The sequence below is a fragment of the Heterodontus francisci genome, chromosome 2 (assembly GCF_036365525.1).
Source record: "Heterodontus francisci isolate sHetFra1 chromosome 2, sHetFra1.hap1, whole genome shotgun sequence".
NCBI lineage: Eukaryota > Metazoa > Chordata > Chondrichthyes > Heterodontiformes > Heterodontidae > Heterodontus > Heterodontus francisci.
This window is the reverse complement of record NC_090372.1, coordinates 95101197-95119737: the sequence shown is the minus strand read 5'-3', so window position 1 is coordinate 95119737 and position 18541 is coordinate 95101197. Positions and strand designations below refer to the sequence as shown.

The following is an 18541-nucleotide window of genomic DNA, read 5'->3' as shown; positions in this document are numbered from 1 at the left end:
ACATATGCTGAGCATGTGGGAGCAGTGATCTCTCTCCATTATGGGGAAGAACCTGGTCATCAGGTGCGAGGCTCTCACGTTGTTGCTGTACGTGGCGCAGGTCGAGCCCATACCCACTTCTGCACTGTGGCGGTCACCCGAGCCATTTTCAGCTTCATCTGAAGATCCAAAATGGACCGGGTCCGGAGGGACACGATGTTCAAACCTCTGGGTAAGGACGGGAAAATGTACCCAACATCGCCCTCGTCCTGATGACTACCTTCGTGTGCAGCTGCATCAAGCTGTGTGTGGACCCCCAGTATGCAAATTCCAAGTGTCATTACGTGCTGAGATTCTGTCTGTCCCCAGTGTTGTGGAGGATGGGCCTGGTCACATTGCCGCGGAATGCTCCATCCAGTTGGACTGTGCCGTACCACCTATCCTTCATGGAAAAGTTTCTGCGGAAAAACACCTTTGACCACCAATCCATCAGGCAGTGGTCTGCACGGAATGTCCTCAAGGCCCGACGGGAAAAGGAGATGGTGGACCCTGTCGGATGGTTCCCTGAGCAGACCGCCAAAGTCATTTGGCGGAATGCCTCATCACCAGAACTTTCAAACAAGCACCAAGATGTAGCTTGGCTGGAGGTGAGAAGAGCCCTCCCCGTCAGATCCTTCCTGCACACCCGAAGTCTCACCCCCTCCGCACAATGCCCTCGAGGTGGCAGTGGTGGGGAAGAGACTGTTGCCCACCTCCTTCTGGAATGTGTCTTTGCAAAGCAGGTGTGGAAAGAAATGCAGTGGTTTTTGTCGAGGTTCATCCCAAGCAGCTCTGTAACACAGGAGTCTGTGCTCTACGGGCTGTTCCCAGGGACGCACACCGAGACAAACATCAACTGCTGCTGGAGGACTATCAATTCGTTGAAAGAAACCCTTTGGTCTGCCCGAAGCTTGCTGGTCTTCCAGCGCAAAGAGTTGTCCACGACTGAATGTTGCAGACTGGCACATTCCAAGGTCCAGGACTACGTGCTGGGGGACGCACTAAAGCTTGGGGCAGCCGCAGCAAAGGCTCAATGGGGAAAGACCACAGTGTAAGGTCCCCCCACCAAGCTGAACTGAGGGGCTGGATCCATGGAAAACCCCTCGAACTGTATCGGGAAAATGTTCATTTGCTGTAAAATGTATATGGCATGAAAAATGAAATGGAAGGGGTGCGAGGCAACTCACTCCTGTATTGAAGGAAACTGACCTCCTTTGCACTGTTTTGTGTTTTTTGACTGGTGCTGTTTGGAACTGTTTTGTAATGTATTTTTTTTTTACAGATTTTTATGAATAATGTATATTTTGGAAATAAAAAAAAGATGATGCAGAACAGAAATTCTATATCATTATTTTTCTCCCTCACTGAGGCCTGAAAGTGTAATTTGAATCTTGCCAAAACTATTTAAAAAGTAAGCAATCTTCTAGTTAAGGTTACTGAACTGAGCAAAGATCAAACCTGGGACTTGTTGAAATGGCTCAGTTACACACTAAATTTAAACCTCGGCCATAGGTAAGAAAGGACAGGTATCCACAAATTACCAAAGCTCAAGTACTTAATCCTGGACTTGAAAGTATTTTGTGCTCCAAATCACAAGGATGCTGGCTATGTTATTTTTAGGCTGTGATGGTTTGATGTGTTTCTTGGTTTGTTAACATGTCATTATTATTTTCTCATTGTAGAATATATCAGCAATGCAATACAATTAAACTAATAAATATTCTCCGGGCATTTTCTTTAGGTTCTGGTGCCAGTTCTTTCAAGCAAGAGAAACCACAGAGCATGGCCGCAGTTTATTTCACAAGATGTAGACCGTCATGTGGAAAATATCAGAAACAAGGTTTATGTTGTGAATGGTCAAGCGATGGGACGGACCCTGCTGCCTATACCGAGCATCACAGCCAAAATGGGAAGCAACAGTCAGAAACAGGGGAATGGGACCAAGTAAGGTGAAACGTGTAACAAACATATTTGTTAACACTGTTCATATACACAGTTGAAAGTTGTGCACTTTAAAATTCTGGCATGTCTTTCTATTAATTACTCATGTAATCACTCATCTCTATATTAATCAGTACTTTAGAAAAGCCAATTGGCAATGTGATGTACATGAAAGACATGTTGGGGGGCAATTTTGAGCCTCACCAGTTATGAGGTAATGTGGCAGAGTAGATCACCTGCCCGTTCTAGAACTCATCTGATGTTTATCCCATTGAAGACAATGGCTGGGCAATCTGCTCTGCCACATTACTGCCCAAGTGGTGAAATTTAAAATTAGTCCCATTGTGTCTCATAAGCTGATAACTCTTCATGAGCAAATATTCACATGTGTCAAGGTGGACTGCCTCATGAGTGTTAAATGCAAAGATAGTCCTGGTGTTAGAAACAGTTAATATTGAACACTGGGCCATCAATTGACTGCATCTGCCCAAGGCCTTTACAGTTGTCTCACTGATGGGAAAGATATCACACTCAGTGTGAGACTTGTTTTTTATTATAATTAAAAGCAAAATACTGCGGATGCTGGAAATCTGAAATAAAAACAAGAAATGCTGGAACCACTCAGCAGGTCTGGCAGCATCTGTGAAAAGAGAAGCAGAGTTAACGTTTCGGGTCAGTGACCCTTCTTCGGAACTGACAAATATTAGAAAAGTCACAGGTTATAAGCAAGTGAGGTGGGGGTGGGGCAAGAGATAACAAAGGAGGTCTAGATTGGACCAGGCCACATAGCTGACCAAAAGGTCACGGAGCAAAGGCAAACAATATGTTAATAGTGTGTTGAAAGACAAAGCATTAGCACAGATTAGTTGTTAATACACTGAATATTGAACAGCAGCAAGTGCAAACCTGAAAATAAACAGTGGGTAAGCAAACTGAACAAACTAAGATGAAATGAAATAAATGCAAAAAAAAATTGTAAAAAATGTAAAAAAGAATGTTTAAAAAAAAGGAAGAAAAAATAACTAAAAATGAAAGTAAAATGGGAGGCTGTCATGCTCTGAAATGATTGAACTCAATGTTCAGTCCGGCAGGTTGTATTGTGCCTAATCGGTAGATGAGATGCTGTTCCTCGAGCTTGGGTTGATGTTCACTGGAACACTGCAGCAATCCCAGGACAGAGATGTGAGCATGAGAGCAAGGGGGAGTGTTGAAATGGCAAGCAACCGGAAGCTCAGGGTCCTGCTTGCGGACTGAGCGGAGATGTTTTTTATTAACAGTTCTGATTATATCAAAGAATCATGTTGTTTCTGTGTGCCTTTGAAGCTTATTTGTGATTGTCACCTTTGTTTAATCATGAAATCATTATGGACAGGTCGTAAGGGGTGTGGGTGGTTCCCACTGTTCACCTTTCAACTGACCGCAGTAGTGTTTTGTTAAAATGATGCTTTAGCCTCTGGCTTTAGGGTCAAATAAACAGAAAAATGACAGGCTTTCTCAAAAGTAAACGGAAATAACTTTTTAAATAAATCTTGAAATGATCGCAACTGCACTCATGCACATATTCACCTACACATACACAAGAATAGATAGATAGAGAGAAAGGGTAAGAGGTAGTTTAAAGTCCCAAGTGAGGTAAGTGTTCATGGTTTACAGCAGATTATTGTGTCTTTTCGGGAGGGAAAGTTTTTTTAAAAAGTTGCAGGCCTGATTATTTGGAGTCTTGAACTTGCAGGGGTATTGTAGAGCTCTAGTGGTCGTAATACAGCCCAAAGCTGGTGGTGTGTAGTTTGTTACCTTCACAGATGGTTAGTCTTCAAGTCAGTTTGTGATGTCTCTGCTGTGGTAGCTTTTCTTGGTCAGCAGGGTTCTTCTCTTGCCTGCTGGATCCTTCTCGCAGGCTTTCTGTGATGTTGGCTTGATCTCCCGCCCCCTCTCCAGAGAGTTACCTCCTTAAGGTAAAAATTCATCACATTGGCGTTCCTGTTAGGAGTCGCATGGCCCTCTCCCCTGTTGTCTCACACAATGGACCAGGATGATAACCATGGCCATTGTTTGATGATTGAATGGGAATCATTCTGTTATGATGTTGCTGCTTTACACCTTATTCATGTAGGTTTGGCTATGAGTTAGACTGTCTCCAGCATCTTCTGTTACCTCATTCATGTTGTTCAGAGTCAATAATATGCAATAGCTCCTTTCAATTGCAAAGGGGTTCCCCCTCCGTGCTATTTCAGACTAGGTCAATGAGCCTCATCTTTGCAGATGAGTTGGTGGATTTCCATTACAGGAGGAGTACATGGACACCGCTCCATTTTGATTGTGGTTCTTGTGATTTAGTTTCAACAGTTGACTTTTTACCTTCATATTGCCTCCATTTCATTGTTTATTTCATGCTGCTCCTTCCATGCATTACAAAAGATACACCATTGGTCCCTTGTCTCAGTTCGGACCTTTACCCCATATCAATGTTTCTTCAGTGAAATCTTTGCTCTGCCAGTTAGTTACAAGCAGAAACTTATGAAACACTCTTGAATATTTGATTTCACCTATAAAAGTAGCATCATGGGCATCCAAGTATGATGCCACTGAGAATAGTTAGAATTTTGAGTTGTTTCTTTGAAACAGGGACTACACAAGAATCTGCAAAGTAGGGAAATCTTCTGTTTGCTCCTGCTTCAGTTCAGTTTTACTTAATGAATCTGGTTTGTACCTTGTTACCTGAGATATAGGGCCAGATTTACAACGGGCTGCCAGGTCGGTACCTGGTGAGGGTGCCATTTGAAAAACACGGTCCTGGGCGTTGTCCCAGGATCCCGACACCTCTGGGACAGTTCTGAATTTTCGAAGTGCTGGCAGAGGGAAGGGAATGGGGAGCACGCATGTCTTTAACGGACACTAAGCTCCTTTCGGAGCTTGTTAAGGGACCGGGGCATTCAGGAAGGCAATTTTTAAATCTGATTTTGGTGATCCCAACCAGTCTAGTGCATGTTTGTTTGCTGCAGACCAAAAGAAAGTTTGTTTCTATGTGTGCTGAAATGAAATATGAGGGGCCAACTAGCGCCAGGTTGTGCGCTGTACTTGGCATCCATGGCCACTTTCCGCCGTCTTTATTATCCTAGCCCTTGCATGAGTTGCTTGCTCTCCTTGGCAAGGCAGTAGCAGCCCCGAACATGGCTATTGCCTACCTTTGCCACTGGGGTCAGGCAGGTAGCTCCCACTTCTTGGAGGTGCTTGGCACCTCTAACTGGGGACCGAGCTCGCCTCCTGCCCAATTAGGGCATTAGCATTCAAAGATTGCTTCACAAGAGCGATGCAGCTGAAGAACAGGGTTGGGACCTGGAATTCATCAAGGTGTTGGGTTCCTGACCCCGTTTTGAAAATCCAGCCCATAAAGTCGGTCAGAGTGATATTTGTTGGTCAGTCAGAGAGACCAGTAGCTCTCTGTTCAATTTGTATAAATTAGCATCTGTGCTTCATTGGTAGAAGGGTTTACTGTTTGCCCTGTGGCTCACTGGTTCAGATTATTTTGTGCATAATGCTAAATTTTGGGTAATAGTTGTTGTGGTATTGTTTTAACAACTGCTTTAATGCTAGTTAACATACAACTGAATATGTAAATAGTTTAGAATACATCATCACAGGAAGTGATGCAAGCTAATGTGATTCAGCAGTTGGAGCAGTGTAAGTCAGCAGGTAGTACATGTATTGAAGAGCTGTCCTGTAATTCTGTTATTCTGTAATAATGAACCGTCCATTTAGCATACCAGTCATTCTCAGTGTTTTGTTATGTTTGTTTTAAGAACCAATAACACAATACGGTGGCAGCGGAAAACAGTCGGGTAGCAGCGAGGCAGAGGTGCACAACATGTTAGCAGTGGTGTTCAGCAATCACAAGTGCGATATCGTGAACAATGGCTTCTCCCGTGCAAAGCCATAAAAGACTGGAACAACACTGAAGATAGCTGGAAGAAGCAGCAGCAGCGTGACATAGGGCCAGATTCGAAAACCACCCTCAAGAATCGGTACTCGGAGAATAAATAAAAGGGATGTTTTATTTGAATGATAGTCAGCCAGAAAGATGGTATTCTGGCAGAATCGGGCTCAGTTGGGGCTGTGAGACTGCACTGCCATTAAGCGTTGTGATTTTCCTGCCAAAAAGAGCTTGGTGGGCAGAGTCTCCCCATGCAGTAGCTGGAAATGCGCACTGCAGCCACAGAGCTCAGGGTATGGCAGAGGTCCAGTGCTGCAGTCATAGTCGACCTGCATTGTTTTTTCCTTTGAAGGAAAGCTATTGAAAAGAAAATAATTTAAAGGGAAAGTTCTGGCAAAAGGAATTCTTGTGAGCAAGAATTTTTAATGCCCTGATGGCAAAATATGCAGCCATGAATTGGAAGGTTCTGGATGGTCCTTCACGAATTCCAGCTATTTAGACAGCATTTGGGGCTATGATTTTTAGATCTTGCAGTGACAGACCTCAACAAGCAAGCAATAAAAGTGATAGCGATTGGTAATGAAGTTCAGTCTATTCTGAGTTTGGACTATGACCATCATATCAACACTTCTGGACAGTCAGAAGCAGGCCAAAAAGACCCATCTAAACTGTGCACAATGCTAGACCAACTAAGAATCAAGATTATTGAACTGATAGCCTATATACATCAGTCCAGAGAAACTATTGACCAGTTCATCAGGAGATGTCAGGAAAAAGGCAGAGATTGCGATTTCTCAGACGCAGAACTCTCCAAGAGGATAATGGAGCTGATAATCACATCAACTCCAATAGAGACATTCCAAAAGGATCTGCTTGAGAAGAAAAAAGGATACAATATCGACAGTCCCCTCAAAGATGGCAGGAAATACAAAGCGGTAGCTGCAAGCAGACAATACATACAAGCGCTTGGAGCAGCAACAACCATAGATGAGGTAGACAAGGCACCTCGACAGGGCAAAGTGTGCAGCAAGTGCTGTCTAATGCATCGGCCACATAACTATCCCGCATTCAGAGATACCCGCAAGGTGTGTGGTCTAAAGGAACACTCAGCAAGACTATAGAAAACCTGGCAGCGAAGAAGCGGTCAGAAACTACAGCAAGGCACAGCTCAATTAAAAACAGTCACCACCTTTTTTCAAAGTTGGACGCGAAACATGGGCACTGTTGGTACACCTTTCCGAAGATTCACAGGAACTTACAACTTTAAGACCACCATTTGGGAGGTATTGCTTTCTACAGTTACCATTTGGTCTGCCAGTGAGTCAAGATCTGTTCCAGCATTAGATGGATCGCATTGCCGAGAGTGTTCCTGGCTGTGTTTGCATTGTGGATGACATAAAAGTCACGGAAAGTACCAAGGAAGAGCATGACAAGAATCTTCACATTCTCATGGAGATGGCTAGAAGAGAAGCTTTTGTGTTTATTAGTAGAAGATGTGCTATTAATGTGAGCCATATTAATTTTTTCAGTTCAGTCTATTCTGAGTCTGGAATATGACCAGATCCCAGTAAAGTTGAGGATGTACAATCAATGCCTACTCCTCAAGACGAGGAAGATTTACAGAGGTAAAGTAAAAACAAGAAATGCTGGAAATACTCAGCAGATCTGGCAGCATCTGTGGAGAGAGAAACAGAGTTAACGTTTCAGGTCAGTGACCCTTCTTCAGAAGTGACCCTGACTTCTGAAGAAGGGTCACTGACCTGAAACGTTAACTCTGCTTCTCTCTCCACAGATGCTGCCAGATCTGCTGAGTATTTCCAGCATTTCTTGTTTTTATTTCAGATTTCCAGCATCTGCAGTATTTTGCTTTTAGATTTACAGAGGTGTTTGGGCCTGTTTAACTTTTTAGCACCATGTATCTCGAATTTCTCTTTGAAAGCATCACCACTGCATGAACTTCTCAAGAAAGATACCCTATTCTTGTGGCACGAATTTCACCAACCTTCATTCGGTTTGTTAAAACAGTCACTTTCTGCTGAAACATGTTTACAATATTACGATCCAAGGAAAGAAACTAAACTCGAAGTAGATGCTTCACAAAAGAGTCTTGGAGCATGTCTGTTACAGGAAGGTAAACGAACTGCGTTCAGTTCTAAAAGTTTGTCACCCACTCAGGTGAAATATTCGAACATAGAATGAGAAACATTAGCATTAGTGTTCCATATCACCAGATTCCATACTTACCTGTTTGGCAAACGCTTTGTCGAGACTGATTACAGGCCTTTGGCAAGAACCACTCACCAGCACAACACCTTGACTCCAAAAACTACTAATTACAGTATCAGCTGACCCCTTGAGTGTATCACTGATCCCGCGATTGTCTCACACTGAACTTGGGCGATTGTGAGATCCAATATAAACCTGGAAACCTCATGGTTACGTCTGACATATTGAGCAGGCTACCCAACCTCAAGAAGACAAAAGATGTACCGTTAGATGTTCAAGTAGATGAAATAGATGTGGAACTAGAGGATGTGTGCAACATTGATCTAATGCGATTTGGACAGAAGAAACACGAAGAGGTCCAAGAGTAGACTTCCAAAGATCCTATCCTAAAGGCATTATGGCAGCTCATCATCAGTGAATGGCCGAATACAATGCAAGGGGATCCCAGAGACCTCAGAACCTTTTGGGCATATCTTAATGAATTAGGGATAACGAGTGGTGTCATTTTCAAAGGCAAACAAGTTGTGATATCCAAAACGCTTTGTCAAGATGTCCTTAATTACATCAAGGCCACGAGGCCATTGAAAGACAACTTGAACGTGAAACAGTTTATTGGCCAGGGATCAATAACAACATAGAATGAGCAGTGAGGATTCCAATGGAAAGCCATCCCTGCTGCATGATCGCATGTATCTCCCATGCCCGCTGAAACATTAATTTAAATATGTGATTGCGTAGGAACCAGCAACAACGGCGGAAGCAAAGGCGCAGCCAACTTCTGGTGCATTTGATGTATCACTAAATTGGCAAATGATAGGAAATTTGGAGAAGTAGTCAGTAATAAGTGAGAAATCGTCACCTTTGACGGTAAATAAGTCGGTAGCTATTCTTGATCATGGATGTGATGGAACATCATGAGGATGAAGTGGCTCTTTGCGTTGGCTTGGTTGATACTCTTGACATGCATGTCAGCCTGGCCCCCCACCAAATCCAACCGCCCCGTGACTGTGATCGTTCCCTCTGCCAGCCAGTACCCTGCGTTTGCCCCACAGGACCCTGCCGTTGACAGCATTCCCCCTTCCCTTTAGGCCTGTCATGACCATCACATCGATTATCTGCTCCAAACACCCCCCCCCCCCCCCCCCACACCCAACAGCAGCAAAGAAAACACCTAGTACACACCCTGAATGTTATACCATACCCTCCCCTGCACTTCCTCCCACCTTGTTCTTCCCAGCCTTCCCTTTCCTGCACCTCCACCCACCACCCCCCTCCCCACCCCAACCACCAACAGAATCGCCCTTTCTGGTCCCGAGCAGCAAGCCAAACATCCATTCCAATGTTGGCCTTCCTTGTGCCAAAGTTTCAAGAAATAAAACCACTGACCTCAGACACAACTGCACAAAGCCGACTGGTGCACGCCACTTTTAAATGTATGTGAATCAGTCCTGTGTGCCGTTGACTTAATCTGGCAGGTAGGACTTAATTTGAAATAATGATAAGGTAATGAGTATTCATGCTGTGTAAATGTATGAAAAGCTGGAACCTGCCATAGGACGGGATGAACCCTGACCTACTGCAAACACGTCGCTGACTTAATCTAAAAAGAAAACCTGCCATTGGGAATGCGAAATATCAGCTCCTGCCTAATTAACTTGTCCCACCTGCCATGAAAGCCACTCTTGCAGGGCTTGTAAAATTCCCCCCGATGAGTGCAGTTTTCAGTCTTTTCGGTCCCCTGGAGGAAATAGTGTTGGATAACGATCCACAGTATACTGGTAAACCATTTAAAGGTGTGTGCAAAGTGGGCTGTAAATCACGTGTCATCTCCACGCTATCCAAAGTCAAACAGACTAGCAGAAAGAATGATCCAGACGGTAAAGTCACCAATCCTGAAATGTAAAGAGACCAATGAAGACGTTCAAATAGCAATGTTACACTTAAGAGCAACACCACTAGGTACAGGATTACCATCCTCAGCAGAGATCATGTGCGGAAGACAAGTCAGGGCAACTCTTCCAAGTCGTCATCTGATCAGATCATCATTGGTCCAAGATAAATTATTGGCAAGACGAGAGAAAATGAAAATCTCACATAACAAGCATGCATGGGTGGAGTTACCTCCTCTACGGACTGGACAGAAGGTCGGAGTGATCCACTCAGAAGAAAAGATATGGTTCCCTGTGGATGTGTCAAAGATCTGTACCAAGCCATGGTCATACAAGGTAACCATCCTGAATGGAACGACATTGAGACGGAACAGATGTCAGCTGAGAGAGTTATCCAACAGCATCACACCGAACACTGAGTGCCGCTGGAGGGCACAGAGTGTGAAGGAGGGAGTTTGATAAATGAGTGGATTTTAAGGGTTAATCTCTCAAGACTAGTTTTTGTTTTGCTAGCGACCAACCATTTTTCCCTTGAATCTGAAGAAGCAGAAGCAGACCCAGACAGGGTACTGTAAGCAAAGGTACAATTGCAACAGAGGAAACTTGAATTTTAGAGGAAAGAGAGAGAGAGAGAGGCAGGAGAGGGAGAAAGAGAGAGCCTTCCAGAAGGAATGGAAAGAGAAAAAAAAGAGCCTTTTAGAAGGAACGTGAAGAACATGAAAGACAGGAGGAAGAGAGAGGCAGGAGAGAGAAAGAAGCTTCCAGAAAGAATGCGAAGAAAGAGTTGAAGCGGCTTGAGTTAACTAGGGGGCAACAGAGTAACCCCAGTGAAAGCATAGCCAATATGGAGGAACAAAATTCAGGGATGGGTACAAAATTGCTAAAACTCATTCAATTAATTCCAAAATTCAATGAGGAAGATGTGGAGGCATTTTTTATATCTGTTGAGAAACTGGCAAGGCAGCTAAAATGGCCAGCTGAGACCTGGTCTGTTTTACTGCAAAGCAAGCTAACTGGGCACGCCCTTGAGGTTTATTCCCTGTTGCCAGATGAGAGTTCATCAAATTATGAACTGACCAAAAAATGCTATTTTCAGGGCATATGAATTGGTACCCGAAGCCTATCGCCAAAAGTTTAGAACCCTCAAAAAGCAAGCTTATCAAACTTATCTGGAGTTTGAAAGAAGTAAGCAAGTGGCTTTTGACCGTGGCTGAAGGCTCTTAAAATACAGCTCAGTTGTGAGAATCTCAGGAAAGTAGTTCTGTTAGAGGAATTTAAAAACTCCCTCCCACATTCAATAAAGACCCATGTGGAGGAGCAGTGGGTTCAGGGAGCCCAGCAAGTGGCCATTCTGTCTGTGAGTTTGCTTTAATTTATAAGTCACTTTCCCAGGGGAGAGCCTTTCCTGATCGCCACCAGAAATCCGAAAGGACAAAGGGTGGGAAGGTGATCGAAGCCCGGGCAGTCCTGGAAGAGAAAGGAATGCAGGAGACACTGAGGGCCCTCCTCCAGACAAAACGTAAGGTGCTGTGAGCAAGAGTGAGACCCATTGTAATAAAGCAGGGCATTTAAAAGCTGACTGCTGGAAACTAAAGGGAAAACCGGTAGGGTTAATCAGGGAACACTTGCTCAGTGATGGAAAGCACAGCAAAACAAGCTGTAGCTTTACCTGCAGTAAGAGTGAGACCCAGGAAGCTTACTACGGCCAGTGCAGAAAAAGCTAATGGGATTCCTGAAGGCTATAAGTTTTTATGTTTGAAGGGAAAGTAACCCCATACCCCTCGAGTGGGGCAAGCAAGCCCATAGTGCTTCTCAGGGACACAGGGGTCACTAGGTCTCTTTTACTGGAAAAGGTCTGACCTTTCCCCCAGCGAGTGCAGTGAACACCAAAATGGTGGTGAATAGTATTGGAGGGCAGTGTATGCCTGTACCTGTACACCGGGTACAACCTGGAGCGCGACCTAGTTTCGGGACCGGTGACTGTAGGGATTGTCCCTAGTTTGCCTGTGTACGGGGCTGACCTGCTCCGAGGTAATGATCTGGCAGAGGTGAAGGTGGTAGCCCCCAGTAGTGAAAGAGAGACCACAGGAGGTCAGAGAAGCAGGGCAGTGGCAGGAGACGGTCCCCTGCAGTTTCCCTGAATGTGTAGTGGAGCAGACCATGGTCAAACCAACTCCACCAGAGGAGACTGCATTGGCACTGTAGGCAGATGACCAAGAGGTCTGCCTGTCAGAGACTTCCTTTGGAAAGTTAGGAGACCCAGGGAATGAATCAAATGGATTTTCCCTAGCTGAGGCTCAGCGAGCCAACCCAGTATTGTGAGAGTTAGCACAATCTGCCCAATCCGAAAGTGAAGCAGAGGGAGTCCCTGATTGCTATCATTTAAGGAATGGGGTACTGATGAGGAAATGTTCTCCTCACAGACCAGAGAGCAAGGAGTGGGCAATAGTTCACCAGTTAGCGGTGCCACAGAGGTACCCGAGAGAAGTATTAAGAAGGGCCCATGAGACGACAGTGGCTGTACATGCCGGTACACGAAAGACCAAAGCCCGCATAAGACAGCTGTTTGACTGACCAAAACCCCACAATGATGTGGTGCAGTACTGCAGGAGTTGCCACATGTGCCAGGTTGAGGGGGAACCAGTATTGTGAGAGTTAGCACAATCTGCACAATCCGAAAGTGAAGCAGAGGGAGTCCCTGATTGAAAGTGAAACCTGCACCCCTAACTCCTGTTAGGAGGACCCTCCAGCAGAGGGCTGGTGAACTGTAAGGGACCCCTGCCTAGAAGGGGACAGGCAAGCACACGGCTAGCAAAAGTTTAGAAAAAGAATGGGAAAAAGTGACCAAGAGGGCAGGTTAAAGGAAGTCTGTGAGGAATCCCGAATGAAAACCCCTACTGTCTGGTCAGCCAACCCCAAAAAATGTGAGAAGTTAGACCCCACGTCTTCCTACATAAATGCAGACTCTAGAAGCACCCCACCAGAGTCACTAACAGCATTTACAGGAACCTGCAAAAACAAAGAGAGATCTCTAGGGGGCACAGAATCTGAGAGTGGTGCCTTACCTAGTTGAAGCGCCACAGGAGGGTGCACTCGAGTCTGCACAGATACCTACAGGTAGGGGTGTCCCAGAGAACAAAGGGAAGATTAACAAAGAATGCTCCCCACAGTCAGAGAAAAAGGGGAACCACCCATCTTTTGAAGTCAAAAGCCTTTGCATGACTCAGCGAAGCACTGAAAGAGAGTTCAGGATAGACCTGCCCACTACTAACACTCCTGGGGAAAAAAATTACCTCAACAGGAACAAAGACCCTAGGCAGCCATGGAAATGGGCAAACTGGAGAAAAACTTCCCCAAAGAACCACATGGTTAGTGGGATGCCAAAAAGGGGAAATTAAAGCAGCAAGAATAGACAGTTGTAGTAAGTTTTAGGATTAATGAATAAATGGAAATGAATGAGAGAAATGCATGGTTTTCTGTATCTTATATATACATATATATTTCCCCAACCCTTCAAATGAAATGCGTTTTTTTTCAAATCGCATTTCATTCCCCTGGGTGTGGAGGTGACATGCAGGCCCCCACTTGCCAAGAACGAGGCACATTAATTTCACCACATGGACATTAAACTTCAAATTGTTGCTGGGAAGAAGAGAAGGCCTGATATAAGGAATTGCCAGGCCTGGCTGGAAGGACATTTTTTGCATATTATCAGATACTGCTTGGAACAAAGGACCAGTCCCTGCTCCCAATACACAGAACAGATGTGGTCAGATCAGTTTAGTCACATGACTAACTGGCTGTTGCATAGTTTGAACTGTGAGTTTTAAATTGGAGAAATGGTGTTTTGAAGACAGAAAGCTCTTGGCTTCTGACTGAGAACATCTCTCTCCTGTCTGCTCCCATCTCTTTCTCATCAGCTTCAGAATCCATTGAGGACACATGAACCCCAAGAGAGAAAAATCTTCTACAGTGAACAAGGTTTAAGGAGAATACTGGGCCCCAATGAAAAGCAAGATCTACCTACAAGCAAGGACTATACAGTGAGCTTGAAGACCCGTAACCAAAAACTCTTCAGGTATTGCTCAAACCTCTCCACTTTATTTTTTCTTCTGCTGTTTTCTGTCCCTACCTGCATGTATGTATCGCGTATGCATGCTAGCGTGTGCACATAGTGTATCTGTAGGCATTAACTGAATTAGAGTTTAAGTTTCAATAAAAATTTCACCTTTCTTCTTTAAACCTAAGAAAGTCTGTTTTACCTTATAATTGGAAAGTGGTGACTAAGGATTCACCAAGGGGGAGCTCAAAACACGGTGTGTTTAAAATTAGACCCTGTTACAGTAAGACCAGGTGAAGGCTGAGAGGGACCCCTAGACACCTTTCTCACCTGGTCGTAACAACAGCAAAAACATATTTTGGTGCATACAGCCCAAGCGGTTCTACACAGGTTCCAGTGCGTTGGTATACTATGGCGGAAGGACCTTACACAGTGGCCTTTTCCCATTGAGTCTATGCGGCGGCTGCCCCAAGCTTTAGTGCGTCCCTCAGCATGTAGGCCTGGACCTCGGAATGTGCCATTTGTCAACACTCGGTTGTGGACAACTCTTTGCACTAACAAAACAGCATGTTTCGGGCAGACCAAAGACTGCCTTTCACCGAGTTGATGGTCCTCCAGCAGCAGTTGATGTTTATCTTGGTATGCGTCCCTCGGAACAGCCTGTAGAGCACAGAGTCCTATGTTACAGAGCTGCTCGGGATGAACCTCGACAAAAACCACTGCATCTCTTTCCATACCTGCTTTGCAAAGGCACATTCCAGAAGGACGTGGCGACAGTCTCATCCCCACCACAGCCACCTCGAGGGCAGCGTGCAGAGGCGGAGAGACTCCGGGTGTGCAGGAAGGATCTGACGGGGAGTGCCCTTCTCACCACTAGCCTGTGTGTGGCTGTGTCAAGAGAAAAGAATTGACAATTCCAGTTCTCAGCAAAAGTTTCACTGTTACCAGATCAGGTTGAGTCAGCAGACCACCTGTACATTTCAGACACACTTGGTTAATTAATGTGAGAGTTCATGAATATTCACAATTATCCTATTTCATTATGTACATAGCTTATAACTTGTATAAATTTCCATTTAAGTAAAGGGGGATGTTATAATGTTGCTTTAAGTGCCTGTGTACCAGTTACCATATTAATGATATAAACAGTTTAGTTTACATCATCACAGGAAGTGATGTAAGCTAATGTGATACAGAACTTGGAGCAGTGTTAGTCAGCAGGTTGTGTGTGTATTGAATAGCTCTCCTGTAATCTTGTTATTCTTCAATAAGGAACCCTTCATTTAACTTAGCAATCATTCTCATAGTGTTTGGTACATTTGTGTTAAGAACCAATAACACAGGAATAGTGAGTGCAGCCTTGTCTGTAGAAGCAGACCCTTTGCATTGGGCTGCAGAAAAGCAATCTAGGGTAAAGGCCTGCTGGGGTCTGCAAATGAGACCTGACCTGAGCCCGACAGAACCCCCTCCGACCCCAAGCTCGACCCGGCCCGAGTCCTTCCATTTTTTCCCGCGCCCGACCTGACCCGATCATTAGTTAACCTACCTTCCATTTTTCATTTTGTTCCTTACCTGCACATGCTTAAAATAAGTAACCAAACCACCTTTAAAGTCAAAAAGTAAATTAACATTATAGTCACTTACCTGGGGTGGTGATGGAGCATGTCCGATCTGGTCCGACCCAACCTGAGCCTGAATGCCATACCCGGAAGTGCGACCTGACCCGACCCAAACCCGACACATGTTGTCGGGTCCCGTCGGGTTCAGGTCGAGTAGCAGGCCTTTAATCTAGGGTGTGCATGAAATCATAATACATAGCATGTGTTGCAATACCGCACATTCATTGTTTTCTACTAGCCAATTGGTTAGATAAAATATTTGATTTCAGTTGTACAGACCAAAGGCATGTTCCTCTCATTTACATTACACTTTGCACACAATTTGGGCTGGATTTTGTGGCAGGGTCAGGATTCCTGGTAGCGGGCCATAAAGGTGGTAGGAACTCTGCGTCGGCCTTTTCGAGCCCCACTGGCGTGATCCTACGTTGTTCTAAAACCTAAGTGACCGGCACTGGGATCGCCGTCCCTTTAAAGATGGGGATCCCACCTCCAAGAGCTGCTTGCCGGCAGCTCAGCACTGCTCGGAGTGGTGGCCATTGCTGGTACTGCAGAGGCCTTGGACCCAGGCCCAGCGCTGGAACGCTGGACCTCAGGTAAGTGAGGCAGGGTTGCCGGGGCCAGTCAGAAGGCCCCGGCAAGGTTGGGTGGGATAGTGGTCGTGAAGTGCAGGTGGAGGTGAAGTGATTTATGACTTTAACCCCTAATAGGGGCTAAACCAAATCAGGAGCACATCCCCATGAATCTCCTGTAATTAAATTCAAACCAGACATACTCTTCTGGACACTTATTTGGGTCCAAGGAATTGAACGTGTTTTTCCACAATGAAAGAAAACCAATAGAGAATATTACCATCTTTTGGATAGCCTATTTTTTAAACTAATTATGGCTAAGTCATGAATATCCTAGATATTATAAGGGTCTGGGAAACTCTCTTCAATACGTATCTCTCCACCTAAAGAGACACAGAGAGGGTGTTCTTGTAGTTGTATACAGAATGCTACATGAGATGATTTATTAACTTTTATATATTTATTAAAGAATATAACACGCAATATACTTCAAAGTGGATAAGTATACTACAATATCAAAGATTACTGAGAGATGTAAAACATAATCTTATTTCTAAAAAAAATCCAAAATTTCAACTTTGACAATGTTACAGCAAAATATCTTAGAATATCCATCAAAATTCACCGAGTCCACGCCGACCATCAACCACCCATTTATACTAATCCTACATTAATCCCATTTTTCCCCTCTCACATCCCCACAATTCTCTGACCACCTACCTACACTAGGGGCAATTTATTTACAATGGCCAATTTACCTATCAACCTGCAAGTCTTTGGCATGTGGGAGGAAACCAGAGCACCCGAAGGAAACCCATGCGATCACAGGGAGAACTTGCAAACTCTGCACAGGCAGTACCCAGAACCGAACCCAGGTCACTGGAGCTGTGAGGTTGCAGAGCTAGCCACTGCGCCGCTTGCACAAGTCTAAATGTTTGTAGTGTTTTATAGTAACACTAAGACTTAACTTTATAAATGTATTTTATACTTAAAAGATTTTTAATTAAATTTGTGTAGTAACTTTTTTCTTTTTTGGGTTAAATTGGGTTTACGTGGCATCTGTTTTTGTAGGTAACATTCCATTTTGTGATTGATGATCTATGATGGTTCTTTGATGGTACCTTGTACATCTCCTTAAATCAGTTTGTCTGTATCATTAACATTATCAACTAATTAAGATTACAATTATCATCACGGATCATGTATAGCCTGCCTTGGTATGTTTCCAATGTAACAGAGACCTTGGAATGGATTTTTTAATTTAAAAGGTATTTCTAGTACACATTCCATTGTAACAGGGATGTTCATGGATATTTAACTCTGCCCTTAAAGGGAATTTCAGTGAGTCTTGAAAACTGACCATTTATTCAATCTTTAATTCTAAAAGGTTATAATGTATTAATTACATCTAAATTCTACCTAGTAAAGCCTATTATACCTATATTTCATCATAGAGGGGGTTCCAGGGACAAGTAGCTTTTGCCGACGGGTGTCTTCCGCAGGATGAAGAGGCTCTTAAGTGGCCGTTTATCGGCCACTTTAGGGTCTCAATTGGCCTCTGGGCGGGAAGGCTGCTGTCGGCCTATCCTGCCCTCGACAAAATCTCTTGGAGACTGGGCGGTGATGGGCCCTCTGTTTCTGAAAATTAAGACTTGCATTTACGGAGCACCTTATCACATCCCAAAATGCTGCAGACAGTAAATTATTTTTGTGGTACATCATTGGTTTTATATTGGCAGCCATTTTGGATACAGTAACAGGTCATAAACAGCAAGTGAGATGAATTATCAGTTAATCAGTTTTTGTTGGTGTTGGCTCAGAGAAGCCAAGACCCAGAAGAGCTTCCAGCTCTTCCTCAAATAGTATCATGAGCTCTTTAACTTTCACCCAAGCATGCAATTTAATACCATCCCCAAATAGCAATACAGAACTCCCTCAGCATTTCACTGAAGTATGTTCCTAAATTATGTCCTCCAGTGGGGCCTAATCCCGCAACCTTCTGATTTGGGTGAGAGGACTACCAACTGAGCCAAGTTGTGAAATATCTATTCAAGTTAAGTATATGAAAGTACTGCAGCAAACTGATCTGACATTTACAACATACTTTGATTCATTGGCATCAACAGTTATACATATATGAGTGTGTATGGCTGTTTTATAAATTAAACATTGTGTATCATGCCCAAGTGTATCCTGCTTTACAATGTTAGCATAAGATTACATTAAATACTGAAGTTTTTGCATATATCATCCTCACAAGGGCGGTAGCCTCCCAGGGTGGTTAAGAC

At 44.2% G+C, this 18541-nt stretch overlaps 1 protein-coding gene across 1 annotated transcript in view; it reads left to right on the top strand.

Annotated features, from left to right (window-relative positions):
* The first annotated feature begins 1809 nt into the window (after window positions 1-1809).
* Window positions 1810-18541, top strand: part of LOC137345649 (dynein axonemal heavy chain 11-like) — a 622812-nt gene continuing 606080 nt past the window's right edge. The window contains exon 1 of the mRNA XM_068008891.1: window positions 1810-1962. Within this exon, the coding sequence (XP_067864992.1) occupies window positions 1883-1962 (80 nt within the window). The 5' untranslated portion in view covers window positions 1810-1882. The remainder of the gene's footprint in view (window positions 1963-18541) is intronic.